The 19,178-nt window shown below is 39.7% G+C and overlaps 1 protein-coding gene across 1 annotated transcript in view; it reads right to left on the bottom strand.

The window, feature by feature from the left end:
- The window catches only part of PLCE1 (phospholipase C epsilon 1), a 299,846-nt gene that overhangs the window by 38,795 nt on the left and 241,873 nt on the right, over positions 1–19,178 (bottom strand). Inside the window, exons 14-19 of the mRNA XM_072971645.1 lie at positions 17,450–17,688; positions 15,897–15,958; positions 15,373–15,538; positions 11,699–11,806; positions 9,518–9,634; positions 6,542–6,700 (exon numbers count right to left, since the gene is read on the bottom strand). Of these exons, the coding sequence (XP_072827746.1) occupies positions 6,542–6,700; positions 9,518–9,634; positions 11,699–11,806; positions 15,373–15,538; positions 15,897–15,958; positions 17,450–17,688 (851 nt within the window). The remainder of the gene's footprint in view (positions 1–6,541; positions 6,701–9,517; positions 9,635–11,698; positions 11,807–15,372; positions 15,539–15,896; positions 15,959–17,449; positions 17,689–19,178) is intronic.

The following is a 19,178-nucleotide window of genomic DNA, read 5'->3' as shown; positions in this document are numbered from 1 at the left end:
GTATCTACAAATATATATAATTCTAAATCCTTTGTTCAAAAACGATTTCTCTATCTATAATTATTATAATTATATAAAATGACATACATAAAAGGCTAGACCCCTTAGGCAGTCTGGTGAGGTAAGATCCCTTCTCAGAATGATATTTTAGAGGCATAAATTAAAATACATAAGATTACAAAGGAAAAAAAGAATGCTGAATACAGTTACCAAATGTCAAAAAAAATTTGTTCTATAGGAATACAAGTTTTCTTATTAACACAGTAAAAAAAATGTAATAGTAGTTCAAGTAACATTTTTGAGCATAAATAATTCTTGGAGAGAGCAATAACTGTGATACAGTATGAAAAATCTGCAATTTCTACTGGTGACAAAGACAGATACTGCCAACTCTACTATGTTTTTTCCCTACATTTATAATCAGAGGAAATGCTTAGTTAGAGGTAGAGGTTAGTGAAAATAAAGATGTAATCTTTTCTCATGAACCCCTGGATTCTATCTGTGGATATTACTAAGATTAAGTAAGAATCCCTGTAATACAGGTTGTGTTGGCCTTGGAATTATGTGTGTTTTAAAATAATTCTTCCCTAAGCTTCCTGAAATGTGGCTCTATTACCCTTATAATAAAAATGTATACATAAGGAAGATGTAATTTAGGCTATGTCTATATCCAGATAAATACTTTACAATGCAGTTCAATCCAGATAACTGAACATTGTCTAAGCTCAAAATTTTTATGGAACACGAGCTCCATGGGTGTTAATAGGTGTTACGTAAAAAGTGACAGTTACGGTAACCACAATACACAATGGAAGTTTAAAAACAGCAGCTTACTCAAACTGAAACACACTCCTACTACAGAGTTTTACAGAACCTTCATTTAATACGCTAAAGGGCACTGTGATTCTTCAAAGATCTCCTGTGTAGCATTTCCCACGCTATTTAACTGAGCAATTTTGTTTTCTTTTTTCAGAGTGTCTCATAGGATTAGCGTTTTCCAAACTTTGGGAAATCTGCTCTAAGCACAAGCGAGCCACAAAAGCATGTCCATCTGTCCTAGATAAGCAAAGGGCCTTCACACAGTCAACGCATAAGGTGGAGCTGAGTCCTGGGAATGATGATGCCAGGAGCCTGGCTGGCCCCCTGGCAGAAGGTTGCTGAGAACCAGCAACAGGGGTGCTGCCATCCAAAGATCCACTGCCAGCAAATGTCACAAAGTGAGCACCAAGGTCCCTTGACACTCAAGTATTTCCACCAGTGCAGGAAGTATGGGACAGGCGGCCAAGAGACAGCCAAGAGCTGCCTTCCTTGTCCTTTCCAATATCCTACTAATTTTTGAGGCAGAAGAACAGGACCCCAGCCCTTGAATAAAAGCAATTCAGACAGAGGTCAGGGGGTCAGAGTGAGGGGTCAGATGAGGAGACAGGCTCAGATGGGTCTAGGCAGGAGCCATGTCTTTCTTGCTCTGTTCCTCTGGCCCCAGCACAATGCCTGTCACCAACTATGAGCTGTTTGAGTGGAGCAGGTTGGAACACTGGAGATCTGGCGGTGGGTAGTGAGGGATCCTCAGCAAGAGCCTTAGCACAGGCCTGAGACAGATGGAGTGCTTCAGAAATCCCGCTCTGCGTCAGTCCATCCTTGCTGAGGGTGAGTTCCTCACCCAGAAGGGACCCAGGCCTTCTAAGTTGGGGGTGGGACTGAGCACACTGGAGCGCTGGGCATGCATTCACCCCGCCCCGTGTGAACTCAGATCACCAGGTCCAGACCCACACCTGCCAGGCAACTAAAAGGCCTCGCAGATATGACCATCCATACTCCCTGGGAAATCATGGGGGTTTGGAAGCCATCTGAAAAAACTGATTACATTGTCCCATTTTTCCAAAAGATGGAAGAGGTAAGTTGTGGAAATTATAAAGCAGGAAGTGTCAAGGTGATACCTGACAAAATTCCAGAATGGATTATTTGGTTGTGAGAACACAGAAAATAAAGAGGGGATTAGCAAGAATTAGCATAGAATTACTAAGAACAACTCTCCCACACAGTAACCTCTTCAGACTTTTTGGATAAGGTAACTCATTTTGCAGGAAATAACAGATAAGCAGTGTTTCCAAAATTTCACGATGATAAGAATTATTTTTAAATCAACAGATTACCAGGCCTCCCTTATGGAAATTCTGATTTAGTTGGGCAGATCTGGGACCTAAGAATCTATGTCTTTAAAAGTACCCCAGTGATTCTTCCCACCACAGCCCCCCCCCCCAATGGAGGCAGTGGGGATTGAACCCAAGACCTCGCACTCGGGAGCCAAGCATGTGCTCTACCACTTGACACTTGAGCTACACTCCTCACCCTCTAAAAGGGCTCCAGGAATTTTTATCAATGTATTTGGATTTCTGTATTGCCTTTGAAATGGTCTTTCCTGAAGACCTGAATCTGAATCCTGACTCTGCCACTATGAGCTGTGTGGCTTGGAGAAAGTCTCATGAATGGCTAAGCCTCAGTTTTATAGTCTATCAAGAAAAAGGTTGAAGCAAACTCTGCACAAATGTAAGCTTCAGAGAAGAGAGCACCACACAGGAGTGATAATCACCTAAACTCCAGAGAGGTTCTGCAAGAAAGACCACAGGGCTTTCCACTTGGCTGTCTGACTCAAGGGCAACTTGGGTGAAGGCACAGTTTGGAAAACTGCTAATAAATACAATGGATGACAGGTGTCAAAATCCACAAAGAACCTTGTATGCTGTAATAATATACCCAAACCAAGAAGAGCACATTTGATAGAGATAAATGTGAGGCTCTGGCTACATGAAAGATTAAAATTAATTGTAAACCTGGAAAAAAACGTGTAGACTAGGCACAAGTTGAGTCCTATGAAAATAACTGAACTTTCTGCTTTCCACAAACTCAACATGAGCCTAGTGTGTGTTAAAGAATTTAAATAGCAAGAATAGTCCTTGGTTGTATCAACTAAGGTATGAAGTTCAAATTAAGAGAGGTGATGGTTTCACTGTTGTCATGTTATCAGACCCTTAGCACTGACTTAGTTCTGGAAATGATATTTGAAGATGGACAAAAATCAAGCATATCCACAAGTTTAAGAGTATCGAAAATATTCTTAATGGAAGTGAAGAGTCCTAGCAGCCACAGCCTGCGAGTCACAGTTTATACATCAGGAATGTTTAGCTTGGCACAGAGAAAAGCTGATGGGGAGACACATGCTAGCTTTCTAGATATGCAATTAGTCTGTGCAGCTGCAGAGGGAAGTAGTGCCAAAGAGTAGGAGGAACAGGAAGAGCTCAATAGAAAGAAGACTTTTTTGCAACAACACGATCCATTCATTAGTGGAACAGAGGCTGCGTAAGCAACTGCAAATGACCGTGCAAAGAACGGGAAAGGCGGCAGCTACAAGAGAGTTTGGATATGTCTTGAAGACCGTAGAGCAGAGGTACACACCGGGCAAAACTGGATCTGCTTGGCACCGAGGAGTGGGTGGTCACTGCTGGATAAAGCAAACAGCATGGAGGAAAAGTGGTGCTGAAGAAAAAGCACCTTACGTTGGGTAGTCAGTTGCTGTGGCAGAATTTGAGGAGAGTCAGGCATAAGAGCATACCTGCTAATATTTCAGTCAAATGACTTCCTAACAAAGCCCACCTGCATAGGTCTAGTGGCTTTTGGAACCCAAGTAAATGCCAGGCTTTTGGGGAGCAGCTCTGGGAGTGCAGATCTGGATGGAGGTAGACCCAAAAGAGGACTCAAACTGGTGGTACTCAGGGCTGACTTCTCTGCCAAATCAGACTTGTTTGGCTGATGCAGTGTCTTAAAATTTTTTAATTAGAGCTATTCATTTATGAGGGCATGCACATCCTCTCCCGTCCTCACCATCTCCAACTGTCTTATGTCTAACTGGCTCTTACCTATTTATATTTCCTGCTTGGCCCCTGAAGGTGGCTGATTTTGCAACTCCCGGCCTAGAGCTGTGTGTGATCTTCAGATTGGGCAATGGGTACCCCCAGGGTACACAGAGACTTCTAAAAATATGTAGGTTCAGATCTTTTTAAAGAAACAAATTCTAGATTCAAGATTTTCAACAACTATGTATATACTCTTTTAAAAATAGGCCTGCCTGAGAACAAGCTTGTGGTTGGCTAGAATTTGCTTCAAAATTGCTCTTCTCCTACTTTACAAAAGAAAAGCATAATTCTCATTTATCAATAAATAATCTTACTATGATACATGACATGAGGTCAAGAACTACCCAAGGCAGCAGAAGGACATCTGAAGATGCAGAGCTCCTGAGACAGTCTTGAGAAACTAAAGAAGGGAGCATCTTATTTCATGTAAACATGTTCAAGGTTCCGTGACTTTGTCTATCTCTCTCTTTCTATCTGTAATTTATCTATCTTTCCTTCCTTCCCTTCCTTCTGTCTGTCCATCTATCCATCTATCTTAGAATTAAAATTCAAAAGTGAGACAGTCATCATAGGCGTGATAATAGTGTTTATCTGAAATAAACAAATAAAGTCAGACTTTTTCTGACCAAACATTAAGTCTAGCTGACTCGGCTGATTATTTGATAATGAGAATTTTTTTTGCATATTATATTTTTATATAATTTATGTTATCTATTGTATATTTATACATAATAAATATTATCTTTGAAAACATATTTTTTGTAACTATTTAAACGTGATAAAAATTTTAGTATCATCTTAAAAACGTATGAAAGGGAAAAATGTTTGCGAGAGGTACACAGTTTTTCAAAATTCTTTTAAAAGATGCCTTGAGCAAAAAAAGTTTGCTGATTATAGGTCTAGAGGACCTACGATAGTGTTGAGCAGCTCCTGTTAGGGCAAACCTGTTTGGTAGTGATCTGCTGGGCTGGGTTGGTTTGGGGCCCTTTCTGTAAATATCTGCTTTTCTGCCCAAAAGGGTGAGTCTAAGGAGGATGGAGCCTCTGGCTTCACTCTCTTTCCCCACCCTGAGGGCACCTGAAGCAATCTGGACTTTCGCTGAGTCACTGAGGTTAGCAGGTGATATAACAAAAGCCCCTAACTCAGCCTGCACTTTGGGCCACCTGGAATTCTGCTGTTGTGTGAGCTGGACAATCTGGGAGCTCCCAGTACTTATTAGGATAGTCGATGACAGGATGCTCCAGAGGGCCCCTCAAAGAAACAGTAATGTTCTAGAATGGCAAAAAGCACTGGAAATAGAACCTAAGAAATGGTATAATGAAATGCTTACAGAGTAGTCTGTAATTCTGATAGGGGTCCTATGCTTCATTTTGGGAGAGATTTTATGAGATTTTATTGTCAGAAGGGTCCTTTGAGGCCAGTTACCATAACATTCCTATTCTAACATTTCATGAAGACATGGAGGCCCAGAAAGGTTGATCAGCCCATGACCCCATGGCTCATTTGTGACAGAGTCAGTGGTTAGAACCTGGTATCCTAACTCCCCACCTAATGCTCTTTCTCCAGTTATATATAATTTGGCTTTAAACTCAGGTCCTACCTGTGAGTTCTATAAATTAGAGTTTTTAGAAGATTTGATGATTATTCCAAACAGACTATTCAGCTAGGTTAACCTGGACGTTTGACTCAATTCGACTTTACATTTTTTCATCAATGACTTAGGACAAAGGTTCCAAACTTTTTGGGCTCAAAGAAAGAATCCTTCTGCTGAATTCTATGTACTCTGGAAACCACTTCAAGTAGGACTGGTATAGGGCCTGGAGGCTTGGAGGTGCTGCTCAGAGAGAAATTAAAAGCTGTAGGCTGTGATCTGGTTTTATCTCTGGACTGCCCGTGCTGCTGGAGTTGCACCATCTACTCCTGTTGGGGGTTGAGGTTCATGCAGCAACTTTTGGTTGCTGTAAGTTTCAGAAGTGTATTTCAGGGCCAACAGTGCCCTCCTAAATAGGACAAACAGTTTTGGCAGCTTGTCACTCTGTGGCATATGGACTCAGTGGTCCTGGACCTGAACTTTTTCACAGACTCTTGGTCTGAGGACCTTCCTACACAGGCAAGTTTGTGGTGCTTGGGGTTTGGATCTCTGTGGGTAAGGCACGTAGAGAAGTGCCTTGGGGTCCACATGCCATAGTGGTACGCTGTGCCAGCTTCCATGCTGGGACCACAGGGCTGCTATTGTTGGGGTTCTGTTACTGACCTCAGGAGTCACAACCCCAAGTCCAAGTGCTCTTCCTACAGGGGGCTCTTCTTAAAGGGGACTATAGCCACCACTGTGGGATTGACAGCCATGAAGCCCAGTTCCAGAGACAAGAATCACACATTATCCTGCTCAGAATAAATTAAATAGTGAGGTACATTTTACATCAGTTCGTCAAAATAAAATTCTAAGAGAGTGGGAAGAGAGCATTTATCAGCCTATTAACTGCAAGGCCAAAAATCAAATATATCATTCAAGTAAACTCAATCTTTAAAAACTGGTCACCCAGCCAGTCATCTGAAAGGTTAGAATGACATTAATTTCTTTGTTCTAGGTATACAGCATACCCATAACCTCTTCAAAAAGAGGAGAGTACCTTTTGCTTTAAGATATCCACTGGTGTCTGATGGGCTTTTAACTTCTTATTTTTAAGAAGCACTTTCCTCCTGAGTTGGTCAGGTGAGGGAAGCATTGGATCATCTGAGAAATCGCTCTCAAATAAGAATTTAGCCACCAGTTTTTCTCCAAACACAGTCTAAAAACAATAAAGGAAAACACATCATCAATGCCTCTGTACTTGAATTACTCAGCTAGCTATTTCAGCCCAGTTGAATTGTTCAAAAAATCCTAAGAAGAGGAACTAGGAAAGTATCTGTGTGTATCTGTGTGTCCCCACCCTGCACCCCTGCATAGCTTCTTACTAGAAAGAAGGGAGGTGGTCAGAAGGAGAGGAGGAGGGGTCTCCAAGGGGGCTTAGCTCTAATTATTTAGCAAAATACTCTGTGGTCTGATGCACTAAGGGAAAAAATGAGATTCAGTTAAGCGGCTGTGGTTTGTATGTAGCATATAGTCCATTCCAGATGTGGGTAAGAAGTCACAGGGATACAAACCTTGAAGTCAGTAGGAAGTGGGGACAAAAATGAAAGATAACAGGGAGAACCTGCCACCATGTAATATAAATAACTGTAGACACCATTCTCATAAAGGTTTCCTGAACATCAGTCTCCAAAGAGGAATGTGTGTCCCTCAGGGAGGTGGGTGGTGCGGGACGTCACAGGATGACCCACTGGGGTGAGGGTAGAAAATACGGCAGTTTCTACTTCCAGTTATTATTTATTTTACTTTACTTTTTTACTATTTTCTTAAATCTTTTTTCTTTTCTTTATTTTTGGCGGTGGGGAAGGTAATTACGTTATTGATTGACTGACTGATTTAAAAAGAGGTACTAGGGATTGAACCCAGGACCTCGTGCATGCTAAGCATGCATTCCACCACTGAGCTATACCCTCCCCCTCCTTCTAGTTATGTTTTAATGAAAAAATAACACAAATAGAAGATTAGTACTTAACGTTCAGATTGAAAATGGCGTCCTTGGTGTATCAGGTGCTGCTCATGAAGCCCCTGGGGACAAGGGAGACTCTCCTGACGCAGAGGGATCAATGGTGAGTCCCTCTCATCTTTGCTACCATCTTATTGAGGTGGCTGCAGTTTGGGTGCCCTGGGATGTCACCATTAGGGCTAATTTAAGAAAAAGACTTTTCTTTAAAATATTTTATAATGAGATGAAAAGTGATCATGAAAATCTTTTGCAGCATATAGAAGTTCACACTTTATATAATGAAAAGGCGGTTAAGGGAGTATTTCGAAGTTATGCAATTTTCTTAAGAAAGGATCCTAAAATTTCTGACCTTTTCTGTGTTTATTGTGGGTGGTTATACTTCATTGTTATCAAATGATAATGATAAAAATCACTGTTAATCTATTCCTATATGATAAGGGTAATGTTTTAACATTGAGAAAGTAATTGGTTTTCAGACAAAATTTGAGTTCTGGAAGGAGTAAAGACAGATATCTAAAAATATTTCTATTGTAATGTGATTTTGTTGTAGGAAAGAATATGTGTTAACATAAAAACTCTCATATATGCACACTCAAGCAACTTGGAAGCAGATTTTCCAATGGTTAAAAAATCTTCTAAATTAATGGTTTCAGTGGAATTTGAGCTCACCTGTTAAAAATATAAAAGGTAACATCCTTTCAGTAAGTTTCTCAGAAAAACTGATACCAAGAAACATACAAATAATCTAGCCAAATTTCAATAAAAACCTTTGCCTCGTTAATGGAATTGAGAAATAAGTACCATGACTTGGCAAATGCAGTTAATGGATACACGCATCTTCATCAGCTACTACAGCTGTTAAAAGCAAATTAAAAAAAATTTTTATTTTATTGAGTTATAGTCAGTTTACAATGTTGTGTCAATTTCCAGTGTAGAGCACAATTTTTCAGTTATACATGAACATACATATATTTAAAAGTAAATATTGAAACAATAAAATGAACTTAAAATCAGACATCCAAGTCAACGGTCACAAAAATTTCAAAAACAATGAAGTATGTTCAGTCACATTACTCCCACTAAAAATTTAAATAATAAGTAAGTAGTAAATTTAGTTAAATTTTTTATAACAGCAAAAAAGGGTTTTTGTATCATTAATAAATAATAGTATTTGAAAGTTATTCTTTACTTCATCCTTTCCACGTTACTCTCATTTATATTCTATTTTTGCATATCTCAGTTAATGCATATAACATGTTATGTAGGATATGTATATAATTTATAACTAAGTCAATATACACACAGTAGGAATACATACTATATTTTACTGATAAGGATATACAATCAAAACAGTTTAGAGATCATTATTCTAAATGACGGCAAAGAAAAGACAGTATGAAAGGCTAACCAGTATTGCTGGCATTAGTATTTGGGGACATTTCCCTCTGGTCATGCCCCTTTCTCCCACTGAGAGTCATATTTCCAGAAATGCCTCTACCAGTGGGGGAAGAGGAAAGTGTAATGGAATGTTTCCCCTTAACACTGTCTGCATTATAGTTCCCTTGTATAAGGAAGGGCTGAGTATTAACAGCAACTGTTCTGGCTAGTCTGATCTTTTTGCCAACCTGGATCCCCATATCTGTAGTTGGGCCACAAGAACACTTGACTTATTTGCTCTGAGATATTTTCAGCTTTTCCACATACAACTGACAGGTGACACCCTAGCATCCCTGATTTGTGGTACCAGAAGTGTGGGAGTTGGGCCTTTTTTATCTCCTAAGGCTTTCTAGAAATGGTCAGCAGATCACAGAACAGTGCTTCTATCACTCCAGCTGAAAAGATAGACCATTCAAGGGAGAGCCCAAGCTCCCAGAGCATCCCCATTTCTCATCTGAGGGACGCTAATTGCACATGCCCTCACAGCTGTGGTGTGGTCCATGGTGCCCCAAATTAAACACAACAGTCACAAGACAAAGGCCAAGAGACCATTCTGTCACTTAGTTAGTTCCTTACCTTAAAAATTTCTGCCATTTTTCGTTGCTGAGGCAATGAACAGTGGTTCTCAATTGATATGATGATGGGCAGGTCAGAGGTGATGAAGGCACTGCGATCAATGGCTTCAACCACTTCCTGTGAGAGCCAAAGAGCTCATTAGAGTTCAGATATTCGCCCAGGGTGTCAGAAGGCAAGGTACTTAGAGCCACAGAAAGCATCTAAATTGTTGTATGCAGAAGACTCTGGCCAAAATGCTTTCCATTTTCTCAAATGTATTTTCAAATTAAGCAATACAGTAGGCTATTTTTTACAAAGACATTAAACTATTCATATTGAGTACTGTTCACATACTACAAAGAACAGATATCAGTATCCTGAACTTAACAAATCAACATATACAGTGAGTATATTGTAGGTAAAATTTAATTGTTGTAAAATGTAGGTTGCAGCATCAAAAATAATGAGGCATAAGATACTATTCTGCTTTCAAGAAGTTTATAGTCAAATCTACCTGGGGATATACGATAGAGGCCTTCCTCAAAAAAGAAGAACAATTTCAAATAAACAATCTAACCCACCAGCTAAAAGAATTAGAAAAAGAAGAGCAAAAAACCCCAAAAGGCAGCAGAAGGAAGGAAATAATAAAGATCACAGAGGAAATAAATAAAACAGAGATTGAAAAAAAAAATAGAAAAAAATCAATCAAACCAAAAGCTGGTTTTTTGAAAAAAGTAAATAAAATCGACAAACCTCTAGCCAAACTCACAAAGAAGAAAAAAGAGAGAGCACAAATAAGCAAAATAAGAAAGGAAACTGGAGAAATTACAACAAACAAAATAGAAATACAGAGTATCATACTAGAATATTATGAAAAACTATATGGAACCCAAATGGATAACCTAGAGGAGATGGACAAATTTCTGGAAACATACAGTCCACCAAGACTGAACCAAGAAGAAACTGACCACTTGAACAAACCGATCGCTACAAATGAAATCGAATTAGCAATAAACCCGCCCCCCCACAAATAAAAGTCCAGGACCAGACGGCTTCACTGGGGAATTCTACCAAACATACAAAGAACTCATACCAGTCCTTCTCAAACTCTTCCAGAAGATTGAAAAGGAGGAAATACTCCCAAACTCATTTTATGAAGCTACCACCCTGATACCAAAACCAGGCAAAGACACTACCAAGCAAGAGAATTATAGGCCAATATCACTAATGAACATAGATTCACAAATCCTCACCAAAATATTAGCAAATAGAATCCAACAGCACATAAAAAAGATTATACATCATGACCAAGTGGGGTTCATCCCAGGGACACAAGAGTGGTTCAACATACGCAAATCAGTGTAATACATCACATCAACAAGAGAAAGGCCAAAAACCACATGATCATCTCAATAGATGCTGAAAAAGCATTTGATAAAATTCAACACCCATTTATGATAAAAACTCTCACCAAAGTGGGTATAGAGGGAACATATCTTAACATAATAAAAGCTATATATGACAAACCTATAGCCAGCACAGTACTCAATGGTGAAAAACTCAACAGCTTCTCACTAAAACTCAAAAGGATACCCACTATCACCACTCCTATTCAACATCATCTTGGAAGTCCTAGCCACAGCAATCAGGCAAGAGAGAGAAATAAAAGGGATCCAAACTGGAAAAGAAGAGGTAAAAGTGTCACTATATGCCGATGACATGTTACTATATAGAGAATTTTTAATAATAATCCGGTGAGACCAGCTTTCCTGGGTGACCAATCTCTTCAGGTGGAACCAATTCTCATTACTTTCTGATGTTAATTATTTAGTCATTTCCTAACACATGATGTTGGCCTTTGTCAACAGGATATAAGGACAAATGACCTTTAATTCCAATAGCAAGAGAACAGCCCCTGCCATTTTTATATCATCACATGATGTAAAAATTGCAACAATATTATTACATGAGAACTGATTTAAGGTAATGGTTACTACTGGTCTAATGAGAATCTAGTGAGAGTTCTAGATCAAATCCCAGAAAGATGAACATGTACAAGTCCCACACTATTTCAAGAAATCTTTAGACTTAGGATAAGAACCCCCAAACTAAGGTCTAACTTGGAAGAGTCACTCATTTAAATGATGAGTGAAGATGAATGAGCCCTTGTGGTTTGATTTAAAGACAGTTATGAAGCACTACCTTGAAGGGGATCTTGGTTGTCAGTGTATGCCCATGATAAATGATGGGCATGCCATCATCTCCGTCCCAGCAGTCCAACTCGATACTCCTACAGCCTTGCAGCAGGACCTGTGAGATTAATGAGTGAATCCAGCCAGGTGAGCAAAGGGACTAAAGCCTCAGATTAAATCCAGCACATACTTCTACATATCAGTGTTCACACTTCAGGCTCAAACAGAAGAGCGTAAAATTGAAAAGAAATATTGCATTTTGGCCAAAGGCCACAATTAATCAGGGAAGAAGAAGACAGAGAACAGATCTAGGCAAAAAGAGTGCTTACCAGAGCTGAATACAACTGGAAGATAAAATCTAACAGCAAAAACACATGACCACTTGATTGTGGTGGTGGTTTCATGGGTGTATACATCTATAAAAATTCATCCAACTGTACAGCTGAAATATGTGTAGTTTACTGTACAGGAACCTACCATAATTAAGATGTTATAAAAAAAGAAACATTTAATATAGTCTCATGCCCCCAAAGAGGGGGAAAAAAAGTGGCTAGCATGATGAAGAGTCTTGAACATTCAATATGAATAGTAATTAAAGACGTAGGGAAGTTTGACCTAACACATGTTAACTGGTTGGAATTCTGTTGAACAGAAGTGGGTAAGATTTTTGTTTCAGTGTAATAGGAGAATTACTCTCAACATACAAAAAACCTTAGGAACAATTAGTGGCTACTTGATGTTGATGCAGCTGGATTGCATTAAGACAGATTGCCTCAAATGTAGTAGGTGTTCAATAAATATAAACAGAGATGTTGTAGAGGGATATTCCCACTCTGGTGGAATGTTATCTTCATGATCTCCTAAAATCCTTCAAAATTATACTAGTGTTTATCATATTTCCTAATTATGAGACTGCTCTTCAAAATATTATTTCCTATAATACAGTAAATACTTTTGTAAGATGCTTTATTGTTTATGAAAGAAACCATATACTGAAAAAAAAAAGACCATTTTCCCAAAATTTTGGTCCCTCAAGGGACCTACACAGGATATATCCTGAAATGAGAGAGCCAGACTAGAGCTCTATCTGGGCAGACATCAGTGGAGGTGACACAGATGCTGATGCCACAGCCTAGAGGAGAGAAGAGGCAAGTGATTCCTTAATGAACTGGCCAGATAGTCACATGAATCCATCAGGATAAAATCTCCTCTATTTAGATGCAAATTCTGCCATCTGCTAATACCTCTGTAATGAACAGGCAGTGTGTGAGAAGAGCAGAAGCAAGGAGTCACAAGGGACCTGCCTTGCTGTCTAGTCCTAGAACAGCATCTAGAGCAGAGATGGTAAATAATCCATATACTTCCTTGCCACATACACAGCAGCCATCAGCCAGCAGTCACAATACACGTGCCCCCTAAGCTCTGAGGTGTTATCTCACAGCCTCGTTAGCAAAGTACTACAGGAAACGCTATCAATGAATTAGGTGAGATGATACCTAGTTGCCCTCCTGGACCTAGCACTGGAAGCAGAGCTCCTGACACATGTGCCTGGGTTGCAGCTCTGTAACCTTTACTTGGAGCAACTTCTTCCTTCATTGACTTGATTTGTGGACCATCTTAAAAGATGACCATGTACTGGAAGGGTCAACCAAACTAAGAGATGGATATGTCTGTGAATGGGCCAACTCTCTGATTTAACAATCCTCGTGACTATTTCCACGTGACAGCAGTCCAGGACAGGGGGCTAGTGGCTACTAGAGTTGTTGCAACATATCTTGGATGGTGGAATTCCCCTTATGTTAATATTTTTATGTGAGGTACTTGCTAGATTCTGTCCATTGCAAAACATGCAGCACCCAGTTTTCCCAGGTGACCCAACTTCTCAGGTGGAACTGATTCTGTGGCAAAGAATCCCAAGGTGACCAGCTTCTCTCAGGAGCTAGAGTATCTACAGGTATGTTGCTCTGGGCTGAAAACTGTTGTGTAATGTGGCAGCCGGGACATGAGGCTTCTTCATCTCCATAGTAAGTTAAGCTGGGAACAATGTTCACTGACCAGCAGCAGATGAGATGGGTTTTCAGCATGAAAAGACTAAAGATTTTTTTTTTAAATTACAGTCTGCATGACATGAAGACCTCCACACATGGCTAGAAAAGGAAAACCAGGGCTGGAAATTCCAAGTGAGAACAGGGTTTTTTCTCACTTCTCATCTGCCCCATACAGTAACGTTAGGAGGTAATAGGTGGGCTGAGGGAGAGCAGAGAGTGGTAAGAAACAGTAAAAGGGAGCTTCACACAAGTTTAATCACATCTGTGAGTCTGTCTGAGGGGTTCTTGTACCTTATTCAGAGGCTGTGACAATCTCTACTTGGAATGTAATGTTAAGGAGTTAAAAAAAAACCAAAACCAAAACCAGTTTGGCATCAAACAGGGAAGCAAGGTAGGAATTAAAGCTAGGACACTGGTCCCTGCTTGTTTTCCTGGGGTAAGTACCACCCCGCTACACACACATTTCACTCTCCCCCTCTAAAACAATGGATTTCAAACTTCTTTTAACCTTGGAATTCTTGGTGTGAACTGAAGGCCAATATATAAAGCACATAAAAGAGCAGATCTTCAGCAGATATGGCACCCTCTACTGCCTGCTCATCTGTGTCAGCAGCTAAGCCCCCTTGACAAAACTCCTGTTTCAAAAATCACTACTCTAAGGACACATCTTCATCTCATACTAAAAAACACCTCAGATTTCAGAGTTTAAAATCCATACTTGAGTAAAATCCATACTCCATACCAAGCTTTGGGACAGAAGTTTGACCCATGCTTTGATGAATATCTAGACTTATCTGGAGAACAAAGGAAGCTCAAGTCCACCAGATTTGTGTAAACAATACAACTATAATTTTCACAGTTGGACCCCCCCTCTCCCCGGTCCTCACCTACATACACACACACACTTATATTCCCTGGACCTAATTAGCTCCTTCCTGATTAACTCTTCTTGTAGGAGTTCACAAAGCAGGCAGCATAGACAAGGAAGTCGCAGAAAATATAACAGAAGCAATGGACATGCAGATCATTTAGAGCTGGATGTTTACGTCAAAAGGATGTGCTTTTTCTAGTCCAGAGACCCTTCTGTGTTTCCAAGAACATTCCCATGAATTCAAGTGTGTAGAGATAATGCTTACAGTCTGTGTAGGCTTTTTTTTTTTTTGTAAGTTGGTTGCCACAGGGATGGATTAATTGTCTAACAAACTGCAAAGCAAAACAAACAATATTTTGGGAATAACCTCATCGAAAGTTGCATTTTCTACTATGCTTTCCCACTACAATGTATTGATTTATTTAGCATTTAGTGAAGCGATTAGATAGTTTTCCCATGGGAAAATCTAATTTTAGTAGGAGTAGGTCAGACTAACTTGGATCTAAAAACTATGAGTCTCAAACAAATACTTTTTTTTTTTTGTCTAGAATAAAGGTTAAGCGTAGATTGGGGGAAAAGAAAACAAAAAGAAATAAAGAAAACCACTGTATACATAGCAGTTTTCCCACACATAATGTTTCCTCACAGTTCACATTTAATAGTGTATACGTTCTTCAAAGGAGTCTGGGGTCAGGTTTCTGTGACATTGGGGGTTACGTAAATAAGGCTTAAAGAAATCCACGTTCCAAGTGAAATTCTCAGTACCTGGCTGTAGAGTTCTACTGAGGATTCTCCTTTGAGCTGATGGCCTGTGAGGTAGGTGTTGTGTGAAGATTCAATGTAATAGTAGGAGAGGGGCAACTGCAACTCCTTCACGTTCTCTTGTGACTCATCATTCTTCGAGGCAAAATTATCTTTATCCATCAGAAACCTAGAGGAAACAAATTTTCTTAGGACTGCATAGGAAAAATATATACTTTTTAAAAACTGAAGTATAGTTGACTTATATTAGTTTCAGCTACACAATACAGTGATTCAGTATTTTACTGAATTATATCTGTATAAAGTTATTATAAAATATTGGCTATATTCCCTGTGCTGTACATTACATTCTTGTATCTTACTCATTTTATACCTCGTAGGCTTTGCCTCTTAGGCCCCATTCCCTATCATGCCCTTCCCCTAACCCCTTTCCCCACTGGTAACTGCTAGTTTGTTCTGTGTTATCTGTAAGTCTGTTTGAAAAATATATGCTCATAAATAATGGGCAAAGACACGTTAAAAGTTACCTTGCAAATCCTTCAAATGACATTAGGCCTTGATGACACATACTAATGCTAGGCTCAAATTTCTGCAAGGGACACAAAAAGAGGGTTATTTAGGTAAAGGAAATTAAAAGGAAAAAACCACCACATCGTTTTTTTTAAAACTTCTGTTTTCACCAGGAAACAGCCAAATCAAATATTTGAACTAATTTAGTTTTAGAGTGGTAAGATGTAGTTTTTTTCAGTCCAAAAGAAAACATTGTATGTGAATTTATTACACAAAGCATATTTATTTAAGAGATAAAAAGGAGAAAAGAATAAGGCTGATTTATATGAAAACACACAGTATCAGTTTATCCAGGTGAAAATGGGATAAAAATAGCAGCCACCATAGAGCTGGTGGGAGGTGAACCGCAAGGACTCCCATGGAACACTCAGTACAGTACAGAGCTCATACTCCAGGGTGTTACAGTGAGCCCTCCATAGTGTGATTGTAACCTCCACTTCTAGCATTTCCAGTGATCATGTCTAACCGCTGGATGGTTAATCTACTGATTCCCAACCAGAAGACAAGGGAGGCTGAAAACCTAGACTCATTCTGTTGCAGGTGGCGCAGGCACAAGGAGCCGTCTCATCCCATCTCCTGGCCGCCCTCTAACAGAAGCCCCACCATCTCCTGCCTGGGTTACTGTCACAGCCTCCTATCCAGTCTCTCTGCTTCCGCTCCTTCCCTAGCACAATTTATACTCCAGGTGGGCCAGAGTGACCTCCTCAAAACATACATCATATAACTCCCCTGCTCAAAAATTTCCAGTAGCCAGTCCATCTCACATGGTCTCAAGCCAAACTCCTCACCACGGCCTAAAACGCCTTGATGCTTCGGCTCTGCCCACCTGTCTGAAATCCTGTCTGCTGCTGCCCCACTGGTTTACGCAGCTCCCGTTACACCAGCCCTTTTCCTGTTCCTCACCAACTCTGAGCGTGCTCTTGCATGCTACTCCGTCTGGAATGTTCTTTCCTGAAACCTTCTCGTGGTGTATTCATTTGGGGCTCAGTCCAAGTGTCACCTTTGTTTACCCCTCAGCACCCCTGCATCACTCCATCCCCTCACTCTGCTCAATTTTTTCAGAGCCCCTTGTTTCCCGAAATCGCATGATCTCTTAATTCGTTTATTGTCTGCCTCACCCACTGGAATGTAAACTGCTTTGAAGGTCAGAACTTGACCCTATTTAGTACTATCACCCCAGGTGCTAGAGCAGAGCCAGGCCCAGAGTAGGAGCTAATACACATTTGTTAAATAATCAAAGTGGTGGACAAGCTGTTAATTCTCTTCCATGTGCTAGAATAACAAGAAGCGACCATGTACTGATTCGCTGTAGTGGTCACTGAATAAGAGAAGGCTCAGGACCTGTGTTAATTACATGTTAAATCAGAACACTTATATATTTGGTATTAAAAAAAAACTCTTTATTTCTGCCCCTGTCTTTAAGGTGTTAGAAAGAGTGAATGTTTAGCAGAAAATAACTGGAATACTGAGAGGCTTTACACGTTTGTGTACACACAAATCAGGTACAAACCTGGATGATGCTGAGGATTTCATCATAAGTGCAGTGTTCCCCTTGGCAATTCACTAGGAAGTCATTGAGCTGGAGGATGCCAACCCCAAATACGCCCAGGGATGTGCTCTCCACCCCGGTGCCATTTGTCACGATACTTGCAGCAGCAATGGCATCAGATATCTGCCTCTGGTTGTCGGACAGCTGCTGCTTACTCTTAATGAATAACCCCAAATCCGAGACATTTCTGGTCAACAAATCTGAAACAGAACCGCCCACAGAATGTGAACAAGCTCACCAGCATCTTTCACACAGTTCATTTAGGAGACAGTGGTGGTGTGGAACTGTTAAGCTGGAGAAACTCTTCACTAATACGTCTAAACAAGCCATCAAAGTCAGTGCTTCTTCCTGGCTTCACATAGTTGAAGGAATAGAAAATAAATCAATGATTAAATAAAAGAAATTAAGAGAGAGCTAGGTCAATGATCTTGAAAGTCCACAAGCTTTAGTATTAGATGGAAACTAAATGTAAATTCAACTGGGGACTTCAGGCTGAATTCAGACTTTGGTTTTTGAGGATAACTACTTCTACATTTTTATGTTTGCAGACATGGAAGATGTACCTTTAAGATTACAGTTTTCCTATACTTTAAACGTGTAACTATAAACATTTATGTGTAGGTTTCTGTGTGAACATAAGTTTTCAACTCATCCGAGTAAATGCCAAGGAATACAACTGCTGGATCATATAATAAGAATACATTTAGTTTTGTAAGAAATGCCAAATCCTCTTCTGAAGTGGCTGTACCATTTTATGTTCCCACTAGCAATGCCTTAATCACTCCACATTTGTACCCACATTTGGTATGGCCACTCATTTTAATTCCGGCCACTTTGGAGAACAGTCTGTCAAGTTTCTTACAGAGCTAAAGATAGACTTACACAGGATTCAGTAATTGCGTTTCTAGGTGTTTACACAAAATAGTTGAAAACTTACATCCACACAAAACAACTGTACACCAAACACTTATGGCAGCTTTATTCATACTTGCTAAAACTTGGAAGCAACAAAGACATTCTTCAATAGGCGAATGGATAAACAAACTGTGATACACCCATGCAATGAAATATTCAGCAATAAAAATAAATGATCTCTGAAGCCATAAGAAGACATCAAGGAACCTTAAATATTGCTCAGTGAAAAGAGCTAGTGTGAAAAGGCTACATACTGTATGATTCCAACCATATGACATTCTGGGAAGGACAAAACTATGGAATCAGGAAAAAGACCAGTGATTGCCAGGGGTTCAGAAGGAGAGTGGGAACAATGGAAAGGTGGTGTACAGGAGATTGTTCGGGCAGTGGAACTATTCTGTATTACTATGGTTAACAGTAAATACATGTCATTAGACTTTGATTAAAACCTACAGAATGTACAACAGAGTGAACACTAATGTAAATTAAGGACTCCAGTTAATAATAATGTATCAATATTGGCTCAACTGTAATGAATATACCACGTGAATGCAAGACATTACTAAATAGGGGAAACTGTGTCTGTGTGTGTGTGGAGGGTAGATGGGAACTGTACTTTCCACTCACTTTTCTGTAAATCTAAAACTGTTCTAAAAAAAGGCTATTAATTTTTTTAAAAAGTGTAGCTACTTCACTATTCCATGGTTACACATATTTATGGCTGATGTTGAAAAAGGTTAATATTCTTAGCTTAATATATTTTTAAATAGTTAAA

This window comes from Vicugna pacos, chromosome 11 (genome assembly GCF_048564905.1).
Source record: "Vicugna pacos chromosome 11, VicPac4, whole genome shotgun sequence".
In the NCBI taxonomy this organism is placed as follows: Eukaryota; Metazoa; Chordata; class Mammalia; order Artiodactyla; family Camelidae; genus Vicugna; species Vicugna pacos.
The sequence above is the reverse complement of the archived record's forward strand: the minus strand, read 5'-3'. Positions and strand labels throughout refer to the sequence as shown.